Below are 21267 nucleotides of genomic sequence, written 5' to 3'. Positions count from 1 at the left end.
ATTTTACCGTAAATCACATTGCAGACCTGAGGTACAACATCATTACATGCAGTTCACACAAGAGCTCCTACCAACCACTCTGAAATAAAGCAATACTTTGTACTCAACAGCTGCTGTCTGAAGACACCCAGCATTGCAGCTGGGGGTTTGCTGCAGAAAGGGATCCAGGCTTTTGGCCACACGCTACCCGAGAATGGCCAACGTCACAGCCAAACCTTCCCTTTGTAGGGTGTAAGCAGCATGCCACCCAGCAGGAGATTAAAGACAACAAAAAGGAGAATCATCATCAAGGAGAACGTGCACCTGGACATAGAAAGGAGAAACATCTTCAAAGAGAATGTGCACCTGAATGTAGAGGAACTGTTCAGCACTGGCTGCATAAGCCCATTTAAGAGCATGCTTGTACTTTAAAGTGTGCCAGAAAAGATCATTAACTGTGTTCAGCTCCAAACTAATAATTAGCTTTAAAAGTAATTACAATGGCTTTTATTTTTAAATTAACAAATATACCAGCAATTCACTTACCAAGCAAGTCAAGGTCTCAGCTTAAGAAAAAAATTAAAAAATCAGGAAAGGAGACTATACGTTTTTGTAGCTGAACAAACTGCCTGCAGTATTAACTACTGAACTGATGAAATGGAATTTTAGATTTGCCATGGTTATGTTTAATTTTAAGGGAATCGAAACTACTTTTCCATTATTCCTCAAAGAATTAAAATTTATGCAAAACTGACACTTTATTCTAATGTCTAGGGCTCTTCTTCAAGCCTGGTACTTCTCAAATCTCAGAACAATTAAACAAGCAGGCTTTCCTAAGACTTGATGTACTTTACAGGCTGGTAAGTGGAAGAGTGGGTTAAACGACTAGCAAAGACCATGTCTCCACAGAGAACTCAGTTACAGCTAATCCAAGTATGCTCCAACATGTCATGCTCAATGCCAACACGATGGCCCATTTTTATCATTAAAAAGATAAGTCTTTGGCTTACAAAAAACCCACAGCTTTTGTAAACCCTAGAGAAATACAGCATACACACATATTTTTTTTTAATGCTGCCTGAGAAATTCTTCCAAAGAGATATAGCCCATCGATTTCTCAAAACGAGAGCCATGTCCTACCTTTTCAAAGAAAGCAGGATTTATGCAACAACATCATAATGCTCTACTTACTGCTTGCTCAATAACAACAGAAGATCTACTCCACTTCCAGCTGATAACTGCCCATCTAACATTTGCATCTACAGATTTTGCGTTGACAACGTGGCAGTTTCACTAGAAAAATTTGGCAGCCCTGGGTCTAGGGAAGGAAATATTCTGTTTACCCTAGGATTGTTCTTTTCAGAACAGGAGCAAAGCACACAAAGAAAGCCCTGCTGCTATCCTGTAGCTCTTAAGCAGCTAAACAAACTTAATTCCAGGAAGTGAATAACCAGTTCATTAAAATATAATCTCAACAATGACAAAACCGAAGAATACTTAATTCCTACTACCATTACTGCAGCCTAACAAGAGCAGCTCTGTCCTATCAGAACAAATCCTCTCCCACTCAGCCCACAGGAACTTTGATGTTGATGCCCCCATTTCAGTACCTTGTATTTCTGCCTCAGCTCCTCTGTGTCTTCTTTCTCCACCTCCAGTACACGCCTCCGCTCAGTGGCATCTTCGGCATAGTCAAGCTTTTTTTTTTTTAAAAAAAAAAAAAAAAAAGAGAGAGACGCAATTTGTCCCATAAATACTTAGCACTACTGAGACTGCCAGAATGTGTAATTGAAAAAAGATGAGATTTGAAACAGAATCTTTGCATATTTTACTTCATATTGCATATTTTACTTCCCCTGTTTTGTCATCCCACAACATAACCCACATGCAAAACGATTTATTAATCCTTCCGAAGTGGAGGCTCCTGGCCAGCCTGTCCACTGCCAATAGTAGCCTCAACTTTGTGGGAGTGAAATCACAAAGCCCACAAATTTCAGGTAGCATCCAGACCTCAGAACTCAGGTACCCATGGGTAAACAGAGTATGTATTTTGAGGAGAAGTGTTTTCTTACTGTGTGATTTAAGAGCAAGTTTTTCTCTACCTTTGATGCACAAATTCTCACTTCTAAGTTTCTTCCCTATCAACTCCCCAAGAGCCATGCAAGGAGTGACCAGGTGCAGGGCAGGAGCCAGGCAAGCTTACCTCCATTTCCATCCGCCCCATGCCCATGACATCGTACTTGACGACGATAGGGATGGGATCTGTCCTCCCTGTAAGAGGAACACACACACAGGTGGTCAGCAGCCAGTCCATCACCACAGCTCGCTTTACACATTGGGTTTGGGTGGTTAGAGATCTTGCCTTGGAGTGCAGAGACCAGAAAGCTACAGTGAACCAAACACAAGCCATTCTCACAGCTTACAGCCAAACCTGCTTCTCAGCTCCAAACTGGATACAGTTAAATGCACCCCTGAGTACTGATAAATAGTATTTTCTGAACATTAACTGGTCACATAAAATATTCTTGTGGTTAATGTTCAACCATGACAAGTCCTAGGGCAGGGCTGTTAACAGGACTTGAGAAATGAACCTTCCCCTCAATGCTTCCACATCAGGCAATACATACTCCTCATCTTCTGATGCAAGTGAAAAAGCTATTAAATACATTTCACTGTTCTACCACATTAACGATTGATTAGGACTGTCCTGTAAAAGATGTGGAAGCCTCCCTCCCACCACTTTTGTCCCTTCCCAAGAGTGAGGAAAGCTGACTGAGAAGCATGGCACAGAAGCCAAACTTCTTTCATCCAAAACGACCGCCTGGTCCAGGCCAGGTGGTCAAGCACCTGCTTCCCCAGCTCCTGCAGAGAGATGCTCTAGCACTCACTGTGTCATCTGTAAGCTGTGAAAAGGACTAGTTGCGAAGAAAATTGACTTTGAACTAATCAAACTATGCTGGAGATTTTTTTTAAAAAAAACATATCTTTAATCCACTCATAACCAGCCAAACAAAGCAAAATGGGGCAGACAAGCACTTTACTACCACAGCTTTTTTTTTTTAATTATTATTATTTTTATTTTTACATCACAACTCGCGCTGTTTGTTGTGATGTAAGCCCACTGAAAAAGTACTTACCTTATCCGGAGCATACCTTGAGTAAAAAAACAGAATGTTTACTTCCCTTATTATTGCTCTTGTTTTGGTGTAAACAACTGTTTTGTTATACACACATACACATATATTATACCTTTGGGCTAAAAGATCTACAGATTTTAATCATGCCAAAAATTCTATTGCCATCCACATGCGCAAAAGGTTAAAGTCTTTAATACTGCCTCAGAAAACCTGTATAGGCACCAACTTCTCTCTTCTCCAATACCAGCTTTCTCTAACTCCTGCAAAAGCAACAGCCCACAGATCTCAGACTTCAGAGTCCTCAAAGGGACCCTACTCTGGTCAGACTTGTGTCTTTTTAACTCTTAAAGTAGAGGCATGTGTTTTTCTTTCAGAAACAAGTCCATTTAATTAATCGCTTTATGGTTTTGTTTATATGCCCATAAATTTGACAGGCATATATCCACCAAGTCCAAAAATAGTTATCACACTGATCCAAAATAGTATTTTGAATTGAGCTTTTGTTTGGATATTTTAAGTATTCTCCATCTGAAAATGTTTCTCTTGCGCCCAATGGTATAATAAAGTAAGCAGTGACTGCAATTTTTAGCAAAAGGACCAAATTAAAGACAGGTTATAAAAATGACTTCCTAAGTGCAATATCACTTTCATAACGTCTCAGCCAGGGATTTACTGGTAAGTGGTGAACCCAAATGGAATGGCTGGCAGCAAGTGCCAACAATTTTTTTTTCCCAAGCTTTTTTGGTTTCGTTTTGTTTTGTTTGGTTTGGTTTTGGTTTTGGGTTTTTTTGGTTTTTGTTTCTTCAGCAATCGAGATCTTTCGATGCAGCCTCATTGCCCTGGTAAACCCCTGAGTATAAACAATGCATCAGTACTTTTGCCTTCTAAGGCAGTCAAAGTTTGGTTTTGTTTTTTGGTTTTGGTTTGGTTTTTTTTTCAAAATCTATTTGGAAATTGCAGTAGCAAGTGCTAGTGCCCATCGTGTTGGGGAAAAATCAAGTTTGGACAGTATTAGAAATTTATGTTTAAACTGATTTTGGCAGTTCTAACACAAACAGAAACATCCCTTCTTAGCAATACCCTTTAATGAACAAGGATCAGACAAGTGTGCATAAAGAAAGGAAAGGAAAGGAAAATGAAAGACCAAGCAGAAGGATGATGGCTACAACAGAGAAAGTAAGCCTAACATATTGGTGCACTGATGACAAAAGGAGTAATTCAGTCTGAAAATAAAAAATTACCACTGCTAAGTTTACCATCACCACAACAAGTCCAGGATCATAACGCTGTAAAAAAGAAACACCATTTGTTAGGCAGAAACCATTAGGGGCAGAAAATAGGCCGTTTGTAGTAGGCAGGTAGGATGGGTTAAAAAAAAAAAAATATATATATATATAAAAGAGGCTTCTTCCTCACCCCTCCACCCCGTCACCATGCTTTGCCCTGTGGAATCAGGGAGCGGGTAGATTTTTGAGCAGTTATTTATTTTCAGAGCTGTGCTCACAACCTGAAAGTTTTGGGTGTTGGAAGGGGTTGAGCTCCTGGTGACGGCCCAATTTAAAAGAGGCACTGAGGCACATTTAAGCAGGCAGTTTAAAAAGGAAACCAATCAGGATCTTAAGGCAATTACAAATGTTTTGGGTCAAAATGAGCTTTGTTTTCAGGCAAGAGGAAAACATTCAATGTGAAAAGTGATGCCTTTGTTTTAAACTTAACCATCATTTTGTTACGAATGAAATACCACGGCAGCCAGCCAGCGCAGCCACCCAGCGTGACATCCAGCCGACAAGTGCCAACTCCAAGCACTTTGAGCACGTAACACTGCTAAGGGCAGCAGTGCCCACCCCCACCATCGAAACTGCGGCTCCATCTGGGGCAGCAGGACACGCTGCCAGGCAAAGCGCTGGGTGGTGGGTCATCAAGGCTGGGGGAGCCTCGCTCCATGTCCTTGGAAAGCCGCTACAGCTGAGGGAAAGGATTGGGCTCTGTGTTGTCAAAGGGCCACCTCTCACCCCGCTGACTGCCAAGCGGGCTGGGCGGAAGATGGAGAACAGCCAAAGGGGAAAATGGGACTTTTAAAGTTAAGCTCTTTAAGTTCTCCTTTTAAAGAACTTCCTCAAAAAAATTTATTCCAGAGCTACTGTGCATGACAACAGAATCTTTACCAGCGTGTAAACACAGTTCTCGGACCTTGTGGGACTCCCAGGTTTAGGGTTCCTGCTGACCCTTTTTGGGCATACTGACATACTTCGAAGAGAAAAACTGAGCTTTCAAGAAAGGGCAAGAATTCCCACACTTTGTGCCACTATGCAGGGTTGCAAGCACTGCCACATCGACAACTAACCCCCCGTATGGTAAATCATGCAGAACATAACAAAGCTGTGTCCGTGCTCCATCCCCCTACACCACAGAAAATTTAGGTTCCTTCTGCACCAGGTTACAAACTCTTTCCTTTACAGACTGGTCACATTACAAAAACTACAAACCCCAAACCAGAGTTGGTTATTGTATAAAACACTTCCACACAGGGGAAGGCCTCTCTGGAGAGGACAAAGCATAAACCTCCAGTGGGATGGGAAAAAACAAACAGCTTACACAAGTCAGACCTTAGAAAATCCAATCTCTTAAGGTAAATTAAGTTTGTAATTATTTCCTTAATTCAGAAATTAAATGAGATTTCAAAACTGACCAGATATACTTGTTTTGCTTTCCTCTTCCCAAAGAAATGGGGAATTCTCCCAGCTTGTGAAAAATCGCTCACCCCCAAATAAGCCCTGAGAGCTGTCCCCATTCCTAGAGCCCTGCGCCTGCCCAGAGATCTGCCAGCAGCAAGTAGGAGACAGACTGCAGGCAGCACCTTGCCAGGCAGGCTTCTCCAAATCCACTCCTTTCTAATTGCACAAAGTTATTGGATATGAGCAAATACTTTGCCAGCAGTGCTATGAACTAACAAATCTTGGGAAAAGAGTTAATCCTAATGCTTCAGGGCTTTAGTATCAGACACCAAGTTGTGCTGTACACAGAGGATTATCATTTCACAGTTGCCAGCTGCAGGGTGCGTGCTCTGTCTCTGGACACAGAGGGTAGATGCTGCTCTGCTCTTCAGAACAGGACGGTGCACCAGATGGACCTGCCATCTGAGCCCATCTAGAAATGCTGGCATTGTCAACACTAGTGCACATTTTATTATTTTTTTAAACAGTCAAAACAGAAAACAGTTTTCATTAACAATTTGCAGATTCAGAAGAACTCCTCCCTCTAGCAATAGCATGCTCTTCAGTAGATGCAAGATGTATCTGAAGGTCTGTTTAACGACAGAGAAAGAAGAGGATGCCCCTATTGGAAAAAAAGATGTACCCCCAACATTATCCATTAACTTAATTCAATCAAATATATTTCAGTGTATCACTTATGCATAGCATGTAAGCACCAGAGCGGTAACTGAACAGCCCTAATCCTGCTCACTGTGTTGACATCTTAACAGACATTCTTCCCAGGTACAAGTTCTGTGGGATATAATCCTAGAGGACAGACTGATATCACACTCTTCATCGGAGGAGAATTTCATGAACTAAGCATCTTGGAAGGATACAAACAACAGGACATGATCTCGTTGAGCACAGAGGATTTTTACTTATTCACTATCTTTATGCTACAACCAAAACCAAAACCACGGTAAGAGACAAACCTTCTAGAAGGTTTTAATTGCTCTTGGAAAGGGACTACCACAGAGATTAGAAACATGGCTGTGTGAAGCTGTGAGGAGCTTCACAATCACATCACTAGATTTGCTTTGGTGGATAACAGTCAGTTTGTTTAGTCACCTGCAGTACAAACCCCACTGCAGGCTGTAAAAGGTCAGTAGGTCCCTGGAGTCAGCTATCAACACCCACAGCAATGCATCCACAGATACAGGGCATGATCACCATTCAACTACATTGTCACTGGGAAGATGCGAGATAAGGAGGAGTCACTGTGACCGTGGATGAGTTTCATTTTCAAAGATCAGGATTTGGCAAGGTCTCAAAACTTTCCTGGGTCTATTGCATGTTTTGATAGCCCAACAGCTGTCATGTTGAAAATTCAGACTCCTCATTCAGTACACCAAAAGGGGAGAGAGATGACGCTATATTATCAAGCTCATTCTGATTGCTGCAGTAAGCAAACAAACAAGCAAGTGCAATGTTTTATCCTGGTCTCTGGTGGGAATTAGATTTGTGAGCTCATGCTGTTTATGTCAGACTTCGGGAAGGGGTCACAAACAATTGAGAGATTCAAATTAAGTCTAAAATGTCTATCATCCTCAGCAACAAGCATCAAGACCCAGTGAGGAGAAACTGTTTTCCAAGTACAAAAAACCTGAACTTAATCCCTACACAGCAGGAGAGAAATGACAAGCGAAAGACAAGTTGTAAACACCCCAATCCCATGGAAAACTTCAAACAGGAGCTCAAAACTTCTTCAGCACACAAGCCAAGGGTGACACTTCCAGAAAACCAAGCAGAGCTCCCTGAACTTTTGCAAGGGAAGGCACATAGAGGAGTCTGGGTCAAAAAACATCCCTAACCTAAATGATCAGTGGTATTAAAGAACATCATGGAAGATGTTAGAGCCAGAACATAAATCTAAATCTTGGTTGATCTAGAATAGAAATTAGAAGAGTCACTGTCTTTCTTCATCTCGGTAAGTGGAGAGGGCTGAAAAGCGCTGTCTGATTTAAGGCTACGCTGCAAGAGTGGGGGCAGGTTGTGCATGGCCATGACTGCTCACTTCCCATGCACTCATCTTTCACAGTTTAATAAAACTGCTTTAACGTTATACGAACACAAAGGGCAATAAAGCCTGACACTAAGCCAAGAGAAGGCCATCTCTATCACAATAAGCATGTGTCACTGAAAGAATGATGATTTCATTGACTACACACACTCAAATAACCCATAAACTTATCACCCATAATCGAAGGAAGGAGCTTGCACATTCAAAAGCAAACAAGGGGGCAACTGCTTCCCCCAAAGGAGACTGAGGCATTAAGTAAACCCTCCTTTAGGTCTGCGGTCTTGTGGATTTCGACATGGTAATGAAGATCGGTGTGATGATAATAGGCTTTCAAAGCCACATTACCCAGGTTTTTCAAAGCTAAGCTACTTCACATGAAAATATTAGTCTTAAAACTATTGCAGTGATTTATGTTGCAAACACAAGCATGGAAATGTTAGTCTATGCCAGAATTCAGGTTCCTGTGAGGACATGTTAAGATACAGGGAGGTAAGAGTGTGTTCACATCTACTTCTTGGGTAAGACTACCAAAGCATTCCATACTTAATGAATAAAGGTACTGTTTAACATTTTTATTTTTCTCTTCCATATTTTCTAGTATTTATTACAAAGCTTCAAAACCCAGAAAGAAATATAACATTCCTCACTTCCTCATGGCATTTTTCTCAGATGCTCATTGTTCCATGTTCTCAAGGCCTGACAAACATCAACTCTGTCTGCCTTCATGAGATCAGAGGATTTAACAAATGGAAAATATATATTAATACATTAACTAAGCCATTTGGCGAACTGGTGACAGAGCCAGGATTCAAGACCTCTGGAATTCAAACCCTGAGCTTATTTCTCCAAGTCGCAGCTGCCAAGCGATCACATTTGCGACTGATCTCAGTTGCTCAAGTGGTCAAAGCTCTGCTCATTACTCCCCACACGTCTGACAAACCTGGCATCCAGAAAGCATAGTGTACATCACCCGTGGCCACCTGACACAGTCTTGGAAAAGTGACTCTTACTGAGCTTGATCTCACAAATGCGAATTATCACAGATGCTGTCAGAGAACGGCTATTTCCTGCCTTAGCCACAGGATCACTTCTTCACCTGCAGGCTCTCCTCCTCTCTGCACATCATCTAGCATTTCTGTCAGACAGTTCTGTTCTTTCACTCTACTCATCCTTTATACCAAGAGGGAAAACAAGAGCTTGCCTGAACAGATTTAGCGAAGAACCTGCCAAATAAGAACTGCATCATAGTATAAATGAAGGGGGGAGCAATGACTATATTTATCATCACAGAATTTGCAAGTCAGAGCAGAAATCCACTTGTGCTTTTTTTTTAATTGCAAACCATGCAACAAAATACAGTTAGATGGAAGAACTCAATTCTAGCATTTTCTAACAAATTTGATATACGTAACTTTGCTACCATGTTAGATAATTTATATGCTCACAAAAGGATAAAACCAAAGTTCTGTTATGCACACTTGTAACTGCTGCTCTTTGTGTCACCAGTACAATTTATATCATGAGTTTGCAGCACACCTTGATCAACAGGAACAGCACTGTCTTGACAAGTTGTAAAGGGTTTATTGGTGTTAGCCTGAGTGGAAGAGAACAAGCATGCAGGAAGGGTTTCTCAGCTTTACATGGCACTGCCAAGAGCTCCCATGACACTGAACATGGCTCTGACCGCAGGCAGCCTGCCTCCTCCACAGCAGCATTACATTAGTATTGCTGCTCTCCAGGAAGATTCAACCAACCTTTCAGAATAGTTATGCTGAAACGATGCCAAAACTTTGCTAAAAACATAAGCAAACAAAAAGGACGTTATTACTACATAGGAATAGGAATCAGGGGACAGAAGGCATTTCTTTTGGACCAAAGGCTACAGGTAAAGCTTCTGCTACTTCACCTAACTGCCCCAAAAGGGACCTTACTTTTCTAAACATAGCCACCTGCTGCTTCCATTTTCTGAAAAATTGAGATAACCCAAGTACTAGTACAAAACAGCATCCCACAAAGTGCAGCCATCTACCTTGAAACTTAAGTTTCACACTGAGTAACATTTTCATCACAACAATAAAGTGATGAAAGCTGCCTCAGTCCCCCTATAAATCAACCAAGGAGCAAACTTTAGTTATAAAGTTGCAAGGCTCAATTCCAGCTCTACACTAAAACCCCCTATTACCTAAACCATTTCATTCAACAACATAAATATGTAAAAGCAGCTATGCCATGACAAAAAATGTATGTAACCTGTTGCCATAGCAAAATACTAGATCCTGATTCACATCTCAGAGATACCACAAAATACCAGGATGATCCCCAGTCTTGGGAATACTGTGGAAACGTGAATTAAATTAATGCTTTTAAATGTATCAAATTAATCATACACTACACAGTTTGTGGTACAGGGAAACTTAACACAACTGCTTTCTGTACAGGTGTTGGAACCATTTTTAAAGCATCAAGGTTGCAGTCAAGCAAGCACATTTCCTTAAGAGAGAACTTTAAAAAGGCAAATGCAGAAAAGCTTGCTGAATAATTACAGTTATTACCCAGTACCCACTCACTGGGCAACTAGCTAAGTATGAGCTAGACCTGTCCACCAAAGCTGGTCAATCCTTCCTGAGAGTCCCTTCCATAGGGCCAGTAAATATCAGACAAACCTTCCTGACTTGTCTGCACTCTCCAAACCACCTCTATCTGCAGCAAACCATCCCTTCAGAGCTGCCCACGCTCCACACCCCTGGTACGACAGAGGAAGCAGCAAGATAACCATGAGAACAGGAGGACGGCTGTGAATTAACTCAGCAATACCAGAGATGGGGGCATTAACTAGCCCCTAAAGCCTGCCTGCTTTCCCTCAGCTATCAGGTCCACCCTGTCCTCGTTCATCAGATATTCCCTACCACACACACACACACACTACAGTCCTGACCTCATCCCAGAAAGCCATCTAATTCTTTGGGCACGACTCCCCAGGTGAGCTAGATGACTGATTCAAGACAGCCAAATTAAAACATCAGCCAGTCTGAAATGCTAGGTCATTTCACTATGTCCCCTACATGTTGTCATCTTTCTGAGTGCATCAGATGAAGTCACATATTCCTGTTTTCTGGCAAAGCAAGTTAATAGCCTTTGTCTTTCCTACAGATAGCGTTCATCTACTCTGTTCAATTTTCCCTAGTCTAATTAAATGAGATTGAACTACTGGTTCTAGTCTTGCACCTATACCTCTAGAGTACTATTACCTCATATTAAACACACAAATCCAAAAGAAAAAAAACCGAAGCCTTTTTGTTTGGTTTTGGGTTTTTTTGTTGGGTTTTTTTTTTTTTTTTACACAAGACTTGTCAAAAAATTAAAAACACAGGGAAAATGTGAAGCACTGATTAAAATATTTTCAAATGTATGATTAAAATTATACCACTTCTGCTTGTCAATCTCTCAATGCTTTTCATAATACTACTTTAACTTAATATGAAATACTTATTCCAAGAGAAATCATTAGAGTATTTGAATTCAAGATTTCACTCGGCCCTCTCATTCCCATTCTGACTTATGTAACTCCTCTGATTTATTCACAATCCTCAGTCTCATTTAGCACAGGACTTCACATGAAGGTCAGACAGTGTTTTTAACCACAACTTTTGCTACTTTCATTTTTCAGTAAACCACAGAATTCTAGATTATCAATTACACGTGTTCCCCCGCAAAGAGAAAATGGTCTACAGTTGACATTTTCTCATTTGTTAGAGCACAACCATCACACAATCTCTATAGAAAAGTGGCTCCTCAAGCCATACTTTCCAGATTAAAAGAGATCCCTGTCAACTGGCAACCCCCTCTTCTGCTTTTTCATATTCACTGGCTGTTAGCAAGTTGAAGTATCATTTCCAAATATAACACAAATTGTTTGTGGTAAAAAAATGTGAAAAACATCAGTAGAAGAGATGAGCAGAGGAATGACTCTGCTGAATTCATTATGAGCTTCTCTGAACCAGTATTATAGCACTTGCATGGTCAGAGACAACAGCACTATCCCTGTCTGATACTCAATACGCATCTAAAAAATCAAACAAAATACGCAGATGTGTTACAGTTAGAATACAGCTTCTCTTATGACAGCTATGTCATTAAGGACATGGATTACTTGCTTTCTTATGCAAGCGGCTCAGCTCTTCCATCAGCTACAATGGTTAATAAGAGTTACACCACAAGGCAGCTGCTCCAGTAGGTACAAAGCTACTCTGCTTCCGAAATTTTGCAGAGAATGAGGCAATCTGCTGGGTACCTTTGTACTACAACAGCAGATTTTTACCACCAGCAATTGGCAAGTGTGAATTTTAGGCTACTCCAGCTACCATCCAGAGAAACAGTTCAGCACTCTCACCGCCATATTCTATCCACAGTGGGTAGTTAACGCGAAGGAAGCCATCACAATGGTACAGTCCTGTGGCGTGAAGTTCTTGTTGAACAACAACATAACGGCCTTGCTAGAAGAAATAAGCATTTATGACTAGCAAGTATAATGCAGCATAAATTTTAGATTCACCATAACTAAAGAGGGAGCCCCAGCTCAGATGAACATCCAGAATTAAAAGCTACGTAATAAAAATAAGCACACTGAACTCATCAACTTCCTTTAAATTTAAAGTCAACTGCATGGAAAAAAGATGAATGCAATATCAATTCCATATATGTAACCCAAAATTTAGGTTTTTAAGGTTTTGTTGCAAGGCGTTCTGCAGGAGGTCAGATACCATATCCACAGCTAAAGACTACTTGAAGTGGTTCTGCTTCTGCTGTACCTCTTAACTGTAGGCTGTTGCAAATTTTAGGCTCAAGCACAGCATAAAGCAAGTAGAGTTAACAACAGATATGCTCTGCGTTTGCTATTCTTGCATCTCTTTAGAAATCTGTACTGGTCTTTGCTGAGCAAGAACAGAGCGTAGAAGAGGGGAAGAACTTTTCTGTTTTGCTCTTCCATTCTCAGTGCACATCAAGTAACTTCACTCTTCAAACTCCTAGAATAAGGTTAAAATTGGATGCAAATGTTTCCTTCCTGGCAGTTTATATTTGGATTTTGGGATGATCTAAGATTCATGTAAAAAGGTCACCGGATAATGAATTAAACACTCCCAACATGATCATCATCAATGCCACAGGCAACAGGCACAGGCTCTATCTAGCTGCTTGTAACTAAGAGGGAGCAACCTTGATGTCTTTATGTCGAGCAGAACTGGAGCAGCAGCACTCCTCTGCATCCTCTGCCTGCCCAGCACCTCAGCCAGAGAGGTTGTTTGTCTGTCAGATGGACAGGGCGCTGCTTTCCTTCCAGAAGGTGAAAGGCACTATACAACTCCTGCATGCTCTCCAAAGCCTACATTAAGAAGGTTTCAGCACCTACCTGGGATAAACTAGATGGGCTATTTATACTCCTGCATTTCTATGAAAATGCAGAAGGCACAGGAAAACCCTCACAGCCCATACCCACAATTTGCCTGTAGCTTCCAGACAGTTCAAGTCACCAGAGCTTCAATAATATGTGAGTCAGAGAGATGGTACAGATTCAATGCTTCGAAATGCACAGTGGGAAAAAATCTAAATCTGGACAAGTATCAAAATGCAAATGCCTGATCAACCCTACGGGCAGCCCTGGCTCTCTCGTCCTCAGGACATGGTGACACTACCCTCTTGCCCCAAACTCAAGACTGTACAGTCATCTGCTGTTTACTCCGTCACGTCAGTGCCTGCAACACCTCATGGCACAGGGCCCCTCAGGGCTGTGCTTTTGAATCCGGCTGGGGCTGGGAGAAGGCTTTAGCTTCTTTAAAGTCTCCGTGTTTCCACACTGGTGACGCACAGAGCAATACGGGGCACCCAAAAGAGAAAACAGACCAGATTACACATCCAGTGAATACCATGCCAAAGCAGAAGCCCAAGAGGTGACAACTACAACCACGTCCTGAGCTTTGGCACCAGCACAGGACATGAGAGGACTGTAAGAGTGCCATGCATTAACCAGAGGATTTCAAATGAAACCATGTTAGAGGAAGCAAGAAGCATTAACCACCAACGCAGTCCTGTCTGAGAAGTTAGAGTGCCTTAGTCCAAGAGATTAATATGCATTCCCAGAGTTCAGAGAACTCATTACCTCTCAACAGTCCTCCACAGCACAGAAATACTTATCCCTCTAATGGGCTCACTGTAGGGGCATGGAAGTCCAATTACAAGCTCCCAGGTCTTCAGACTAAGGGTATGGGAACACGAGTAAGTTACTCTGAGGAACTTGGGCCATGCTTGAGTTTCAAACACTTTTGAGAGGTTTCTACAGAAACTGCCCAGGCACACAGTCTCATGCCTGCAGTAAATACTGAGCACCTTACTCTCAGTATGACAGGCAGACACAGTATATACCACAGGCAGTTCATAAGGAGTAACTGACAGGAAGCACTACCTTCAGTTTTTCTCAACACAACATGGTTGTGTGCTTTCACCCTGGCTAAGACCTCTGCAGAACAGGAACTACTGGCCAGGGGAATGGCTAAAGTCACCCACGTGAACTGGGTAGCATTGGCTCAATTTACATCACGGGACTTAGTGTCACAGGAAGAGTTTAGGCTCAAGGCAGCATGAGACTAGGTGCATTGGTTCAACTAGCACTATGGCATCTCCAGGAGACTTGCTAAATCCCTGACAAATAGACTGCTGGGGAACAGAAATAAGTCAAACCCGTGAAAGCCCTCTGGAGAAACTGGAAGTGAGCCTCTCCCATCCATGAGCAGCTCTGCCACCACTTTCAGTCTTCAGTGGGCCCTTTTACTCGCCTTCTAATGGCTTCTGACACCACTGTGAAACATGCACACAGAGCATCGTAACTAGCTTGTATTTTTAATTCTTTTAATATCAAAGCATCAAGCCAGCAGAATATCATTATAGTTTTAGAAGCTGCACAACTACCTGTTAGTAAGTAGGCAGTTAATTCACCGCCCTCCAAAAAGGCCAAACACAGTGATTCTTACATGTACACGACACACACACATCACGTCTAACCTGTACCAATAAGTGAGGCAGCAGCTTCCACTTGCAAATTGCTAAATATGAAACTCAACAGTGCATTTGTTTGGATATATTAATAATGGAAAGAAAATCTAATCTAGGAACAAAAAGCAGAAATAATTTTGTTAAAGACTGAAGCTGGTGTTGAATGTTTCAGACACAAGCTACTGGACTTACCCTGCAGTGACTTTCCCAATCCTTGGCCCAGCTTCCACCCATGTTTCTGGAGTAAGCGGTGTCCAATATTATCCTGACAGACAGAACAGAGAAAACAAACCAAAAATATTCCAATAATATATTCTTCCCTTCCCGCTGACATTTAAACATGTGATGAGCAAGAGATTTTCTACATATATATGCATGCAAAAAAATGCTACTGAAAAGGCAATATATGCCCAATAAAAGGGAAAGACAAATGTCAAAAATTGCTGGCTAGAATTTTTCCAGGGGGATGGGGTATCAGGGACGGTCACTTTCTGATGGTGTGCTGGGCAACTTTTGTGCATCACATTTAAAATAAAAAAAAAAAAAAAAAAGCAATGTGGGAGAAAATAAAGTGTACCAATAAAAATTGACAGTAAAAAGCATAAAATCAAGCTATTTATACAATCATATCCATCACCTAGACAGCACCACTTAAGTTTTTTTGTAAAGAAAATCTACAATGTGTTTAGTCATTTTGTTTGTGTGTCAGGCTTTTATAATACTGAGTAAGTTGTAAGAGCAAGACTGCCCCACCACTAGAAACCAAAACACAATCATAGCAAAATCCAGGCTAGACTTGATTGGGTTTTTTTATATATGTATATATATATATAAACTAGCATGCAGCCAATATTAAACTGAAAAAACAGTGAGGTTAGTAAAACAAAAAAAAATCAATTAAATAAAATGAGCTCAAGCACAGACTGGGTGATGCATTTCACATGTAAACTAACAAAAATACTAAGATGTTAGAATGAAACAGGCCTAGCAATAAGTTAACAGCAAGGAACCATTAGTGCATGTAGGGGAAACAATAAGCATAATGTCTCATCATCCTAAAAAAAAAAGCTATTTTGGAATAAGTGGAAAAGTACTGACGCAGCAATTAAGTGTCAGCTTTTGAAAATAGGGCTGAGCAGGGCTCTGTGTGGAATTCATTATGTTTTTATGCAAGATTTCTTCCCCCAAACAAAGAACAAGAGTGCTAACGGCACCCTTGTAACCGTCTAAAGCTGACAGCTTGCCCCTTATTGATCAGTTTACCAGTTTACTAGCAGTGACCAACTGTCAACTCCTCAAAGAAGGACTCTCAGTTAGGACCCTGTTCACCTTCTAATCATAAAAAATAAAAATAAAAATCAGGTATGTATTTGTTGATTATTAATTGTCATATAAGGCAAACCACAACTCAAGATATCACAGAAATACCCCCTGAATTATAACAGGCTGTGAATCCATAACATTGAGTGGTACATGGAACCTTAAAAAAGAATATATATGCTGCAGGTTTCTCTAATTAAATAACCAAGTCGTCAACAGAAATCAGAATAGCGGTGTTTTTTTCACTCACTCCACACTGAAGAAAATGACCACACGGTTTGCAGAACTTTGGTGAATCAGCTTGAAAGACACAATCTTCCCAAAGATATTGGCTGCATGGATACATTTTTCCTCAAAAAGATTCTATCAAGTATAATTATTATTTTTTTTCCAATATACCATAACTCAAGACATTTTGCCTCGCTGTATTTTTCAAGGCAACAGTGTACATCTTTCCCACACTACCTGCTCTCCCCCACGACATAATTAGGGCTACATGGGAAAAAAATAAAAAAAAGGAGAAGTAAGGAAATGTCTGGTTATAAAAGCTTAAATCAGTATATGCAAAAAAAAGGAAAAATGAACAAATATGGATTCCAACCACAAACACCATGGAGAAGACTATCTGTTCAGAAGCGTAGGAAAACTTACCTGCAAACATATCTGTTACAGACCGTTTCTCTAACGGCCACAACAACTGCACAGTCCTTCATGCAAAAGGGGCCCGAAGTTCAAAGGTTTTGTGGATAACGCACTAATTGTTCTACCATTAGCACTGCAACTATATCTGACAAAGGATTATTGAATCCGATTTTAAAAGCTGGTGCTGACAAAAATGGCTGCTTTTTCAAAAAAAGGACAAGGAGTACTTTGCAATCTTTTGCTAAGTGGAGATGAGACATTGTGCTGACTGTGTTGTGTTATGAATGCACTAAAATAAAGACAGATGAAGCAGTATGCTATTTCCAAAAGCAGTGCAAGTGGAGTGAAAGCATTTCCATACGAACCTGGCTTTAAAAACTGGGCTGTCAAAAGAACAGTTAAATGTAACACAAAGTAAGAAACTGTCCAATCACTAATGGTAGTTTTTCTTTTGCTTTGTTTTCAATTCACTGCTTGCAAGTAATGTATTTATTAAAGAAGAGTGAAAGCATAAAATAAATTCAACAAGTCAAGACCAGCTGGGAGATTCAAGAGCGGTGTGTTGTGACTGACACAGTGAAGGGGTAAACAAATGTTAAAGGGAAAAAAGAAAAATTTAGAAGGGTTATACACATTAGCACCACTTTTACAAAACCACTCAAGAGGATGGTCACAAGTTGTTTGACATAAATTGGAATTATGCCTGAATATTATCCTGTCTCAGTTCCCAGGAAGGGGGTGGGGGTGTTCCCCCCCCAATTGCTTCCATTTGTTTGCTTCAGCAGTGAAACTACTCCCTAATTTTAAGTATTACTGAAATGAAATGGAACATCTTCTGCTTCACCGAATAGGGAGAACAACCCTAAGAGTTAAATACTAACATTTGAGTTAGGACCTAGTCATTATTCTGCTCATTTCTAGCCATGTGCAACCTTCTTCCTCCATTTCAAATCACTATTGCAGACCTCTCACAGAGGCAGACCGGCAAGACTGCTCTTCAGCATAAATGCTGCCCTAAAAATTAAATTATGGAAGGCCAGGCTTGCTAGGCTCCCACGTGAGAGCCATTCTGCAAAGCCCAGTGGCCTGGGGAGTAGCCAGGGACATTAGGACCAAAATTTGACATGGGGCAGCAAATGTTGCAACAGCTGGCAGCTTGTTTTTAAATTGCATTTTTAAGTGAAAATTCTGTAAAAGCATGGACTCTTTCACATCAAAAAGACATCTTTTTTTTTATACCAAACTTCCTGTCAATGTCAAGAACTGTCATTCCTTTTGAATAAACTACCCTCATGTCGTAGCAATTTTCCTACAGGAAGAGTTGCAGCGATCTACAAAAATGCCAACAGCCCAACGAAGAAATCCCCATGTTTCTCAGTGGAGAGCTGGCACAAGTCTCCTCACTTTCTTACACTATCGTTTTGGAGCTCCTTGTGTTACAGCCACAATAAAAATTACTGAGACAGTCAAAATAAGTCTCCCCATAGGTGTTTGAGCAAGCGAGTTCTCATTTACCATCCAAACTACTCACAACAGCAGCGCTATATGTCTGGGCACCCAGTCTTGGAGACAACGCTGGACACCAGATTACAGGATGCTCAGCATAGGACAGAGTGGCTCGGCAGGCTCTTGATGGAACAATTTACACCTCCCTGCATTACTCTCACCACTTTGGAGCTGTTCAGTAGTGATCACTTCTATTTACAGATGGAGAACTTTGCATTACAAATGAAGCATAACTTTTCCAAAAGCATGTAGGGAATGTAAAGGTCTTGACTTCACCAAACTTTCACGGGAGTTGGCTAAGCTACTTTGGAAAAATTTCACCCAAAGTGACCTTCTCTAACAGTTCAGACTGGCCTTCCCAATTCCCCATCCTGTACCCTGACAAGATGCCCTTGATTGCTTTCCATGGGTAGCAGTGATTCCTGATACCAGGACATCCCCAGCACAAATTTCTGACAAAGGTTTGGCCAATAGAAAAAAAATGCATACAAGGAAAAGATGCGTACAAGAACTGAAAGGTTTTGATGATGTTATAAGTGGGATATAATCTGCAGTCGGTGGATTGAGCTGCATTACAGATAAACCAAAACACTAGTTTTGCCTAATAAAGGTTTTCCCGTAAGATCCCCACGTATCGTTTTCACATCGTTCGTCTCTTGGCATCGGCAGGAACCATACCTCTCTTGAGTGGATTGTAAACTGTGCTGACTGTGTATTGAGGAATCTATAAGCAAGGATTGGATGCTACTGGGTGAACCCATGCAAACAAGAGGTTGAAAAGATTCCCAAAACAAAACCTATAGCTCACTACAGATGACACAATGAAGACTAGAGAGAAAAGCCAAATAGTAATGCTACACCATTCAGCTTCAAGAAGCACATTATTTATAGCGCTGTCCACATATGGCTACTGCTAAATGTCAAATCAGCAGCCTCATCAAATTACACTTTGGAACTAGTGGAGTCCACAGATCTGTACAGATATACAGTGCGACAAAACCCAGCTTCAGCTCATACAGCCATCTACAATAGCCTGTGATCATCAAACAACTACAAACTGAAGCCTGAAACCTTGTGTAGTTCAAGGACCTCCTTGTGTAACTGAGCAGAATTAGAGAGGGCAGGGGGGGAAAAGGACATTTGTTAGTTATGACAAGGACAAACTAACAAGCTCCAGAATAAGTGGGGGATATGCAGCCTGGCCTCCAACCTGCAACGGCAACAGCTTGGTTTGAATTCCTGACACTCTGCATACTGCCTGCATGGGGAAAGGGCTGCTTTCTTGCGTAGGCTTTAAGGGTATATTGCTATCTCCTACTTGACCTGTACTGCTGGGACAAAGAAAACCATAAATTCACAGCAACAAGATTCAGTAAACAAGTAGAAATAAGGAATTAGCGTGAAGAAAATCTGGATTCTATTAAAGCTGCAATACTTTGTGACTTCCCATTCAAGTACCTGAACTCAGTGCACTTAAAAATATTTTAAAACAAATGCATGCAGCTTCTTGAATTTAAGAAAGGGTTAAGTGCTCTGATTTTTCAAGGACACCAGACACCAGTGGCTCCACTGACGTGAACAGCCAGCGTAAGTGCAGCATCTTTCAAACCAGAACAAAAAAATTGTTACTTGGGGGGGGGGGGGGGGGGGGGGGGGGGAGGAAGTAATTAAAAAAAAAAAAATCAGTATTTGCAGCTATGAAGAGTCCATTGATATGAAATGTTTTCTTCAATTTAGTAATGGAAAATAGCTGGCTTCTCATTTAGGCTACATACATCCACTAGCTCATGTCAGCTCTATTTTCCATAAATGTACTTTGGTTATAGTCGCATGTTTCAGTCCAGACATCTTTGGCCTAAACAAGCTGTACAAAGCAGGATTTCCACAGGAACAAAAATACTAGTACACTAATTGAGGACACATTTCAACATTGTAATGATCTGTAGACTCCCAAACCTATTTTTCCAGCCACCTTTGAGTTGCATGCTGTAGCAGTACAGTCAGCACCTCTCAACAGATAATGCTGCAGAGATGGATCTCACTTCAGCAGTGATTGTCAAACGTATACTTCCAGTGAAACCCACTGCCCCCTGGGATTTCCAAATGCAAGCATCCTTTAGTCTTTAAAGCATTTTCATATTACTAAGATGATGTGAGAAGCTGCAAGAAGCACATTTAAGAGAATATACTTAATCCACTCTTCAGTCTGTAGAATAACCATACTTTAAATTTTTGACTGGAAAGTGCTTTGATCTGCTGTTGTTATAAACAACCTTCCTCGCACAAAGACATTTGTCATCCAGACTATTTCCACAATGTGAAACACAGGCTCTTACTCATTACTCTGAGCAGACTCCTTTTTAAAGGTCAGTTGAATTGCTAACAGAGAACTGGTTAAGGATTACAAAACAATTTGTTAATATTCAAATATTTAGATGTGTGGTATCTGCAGATTATAGACTTGTCCTTACTCCTTCCCTCTCAATTTCAGTTCAGGGATGTTATCCACTTCTGGGTAAGCAAACAGCATAAAATAGAAGAAGGTAGAAAAAGCAGTATGAACACCTCTTTCCTAGTGAAAACTCCTGCAGGAGAGGTGCACCACTAAACTCTGACAAGAAAACCATCCCTTATTTTAAGGTGTGTAATTTGCCAATTTAAAAAGCACAGAGGTCATTAATAGTGTGGAAGCAAAATCATTTTCACAAGCATCAGGAAACTTGACAAAATTATTTATGCTTCTCAGCTACAGAATTTCTTTTAAGAATCAACAGTGTATTTAATGAAGACCACGTGAAGATTAACCTTAAAAGTGACCAGTTTGTTTCTGACTGCAGTTTCTGACACCAGACTTGTTTATGAG

At 40.9% G+C, this 21267-nt stretch overlaps 1 protein-coding gene across 4 annotated transcripts in view; it reads right to left on the bottom strand.

Annotated features, from left to right (window-relative positions):
* Positions 1-21267, bottom strand: part of GPATCH8 (G-patch domain containing 8) — a 58405-nt gene that overhangs the window by 18998 nt on the left and 18140 nt on the right. The window contains exons 3-7 of one of the 4 annotated variants that reach the window (XM_075036207.1): positions 17264-17281; positions 15129-15201; positions 4358-4402; positions 2183-2250; positions 1590-1676 (exon numbers count right to left, since the gene is read on the bottom strand). In XM_075036207.1, the coding sequence (XP_074892308.1) occupies positions 1590-1676; positions 2183-2209 (114 nt within the window). In that variant the 5' untranslated portion in view covers positions 2210-2250; positions 4358-4402; positions 15129-15201; positions 17264-17281. The remainder of the gene's footprint in view (positions 1-1589; positions 1677-2182; positions 2251-4357; positions 4403-15128; positions 15202-17263; positions 17282-21267) is intronic. The other 3 variants (XM_075036206.1, XM_075036208.1, XM_075036205.1) reach the window with 3 other exon arrangements.

The sequence above is a fragment of the Buteo buteo genome, chromosome 9 (assembly GCF_964188355.1).
Source record: "Buteo buteo chromosome 9, bButBut1.hap1.1, whole genome shotgun sequence".
NCBI lineage: Eukaryota > Metazoa > Chordata > Aves > Accipitriformes > Accipitridae > Buteo > Buteo buteo.
This window is presented reverse-complemented; position numbering and strand designations above follow the sequence as displayed.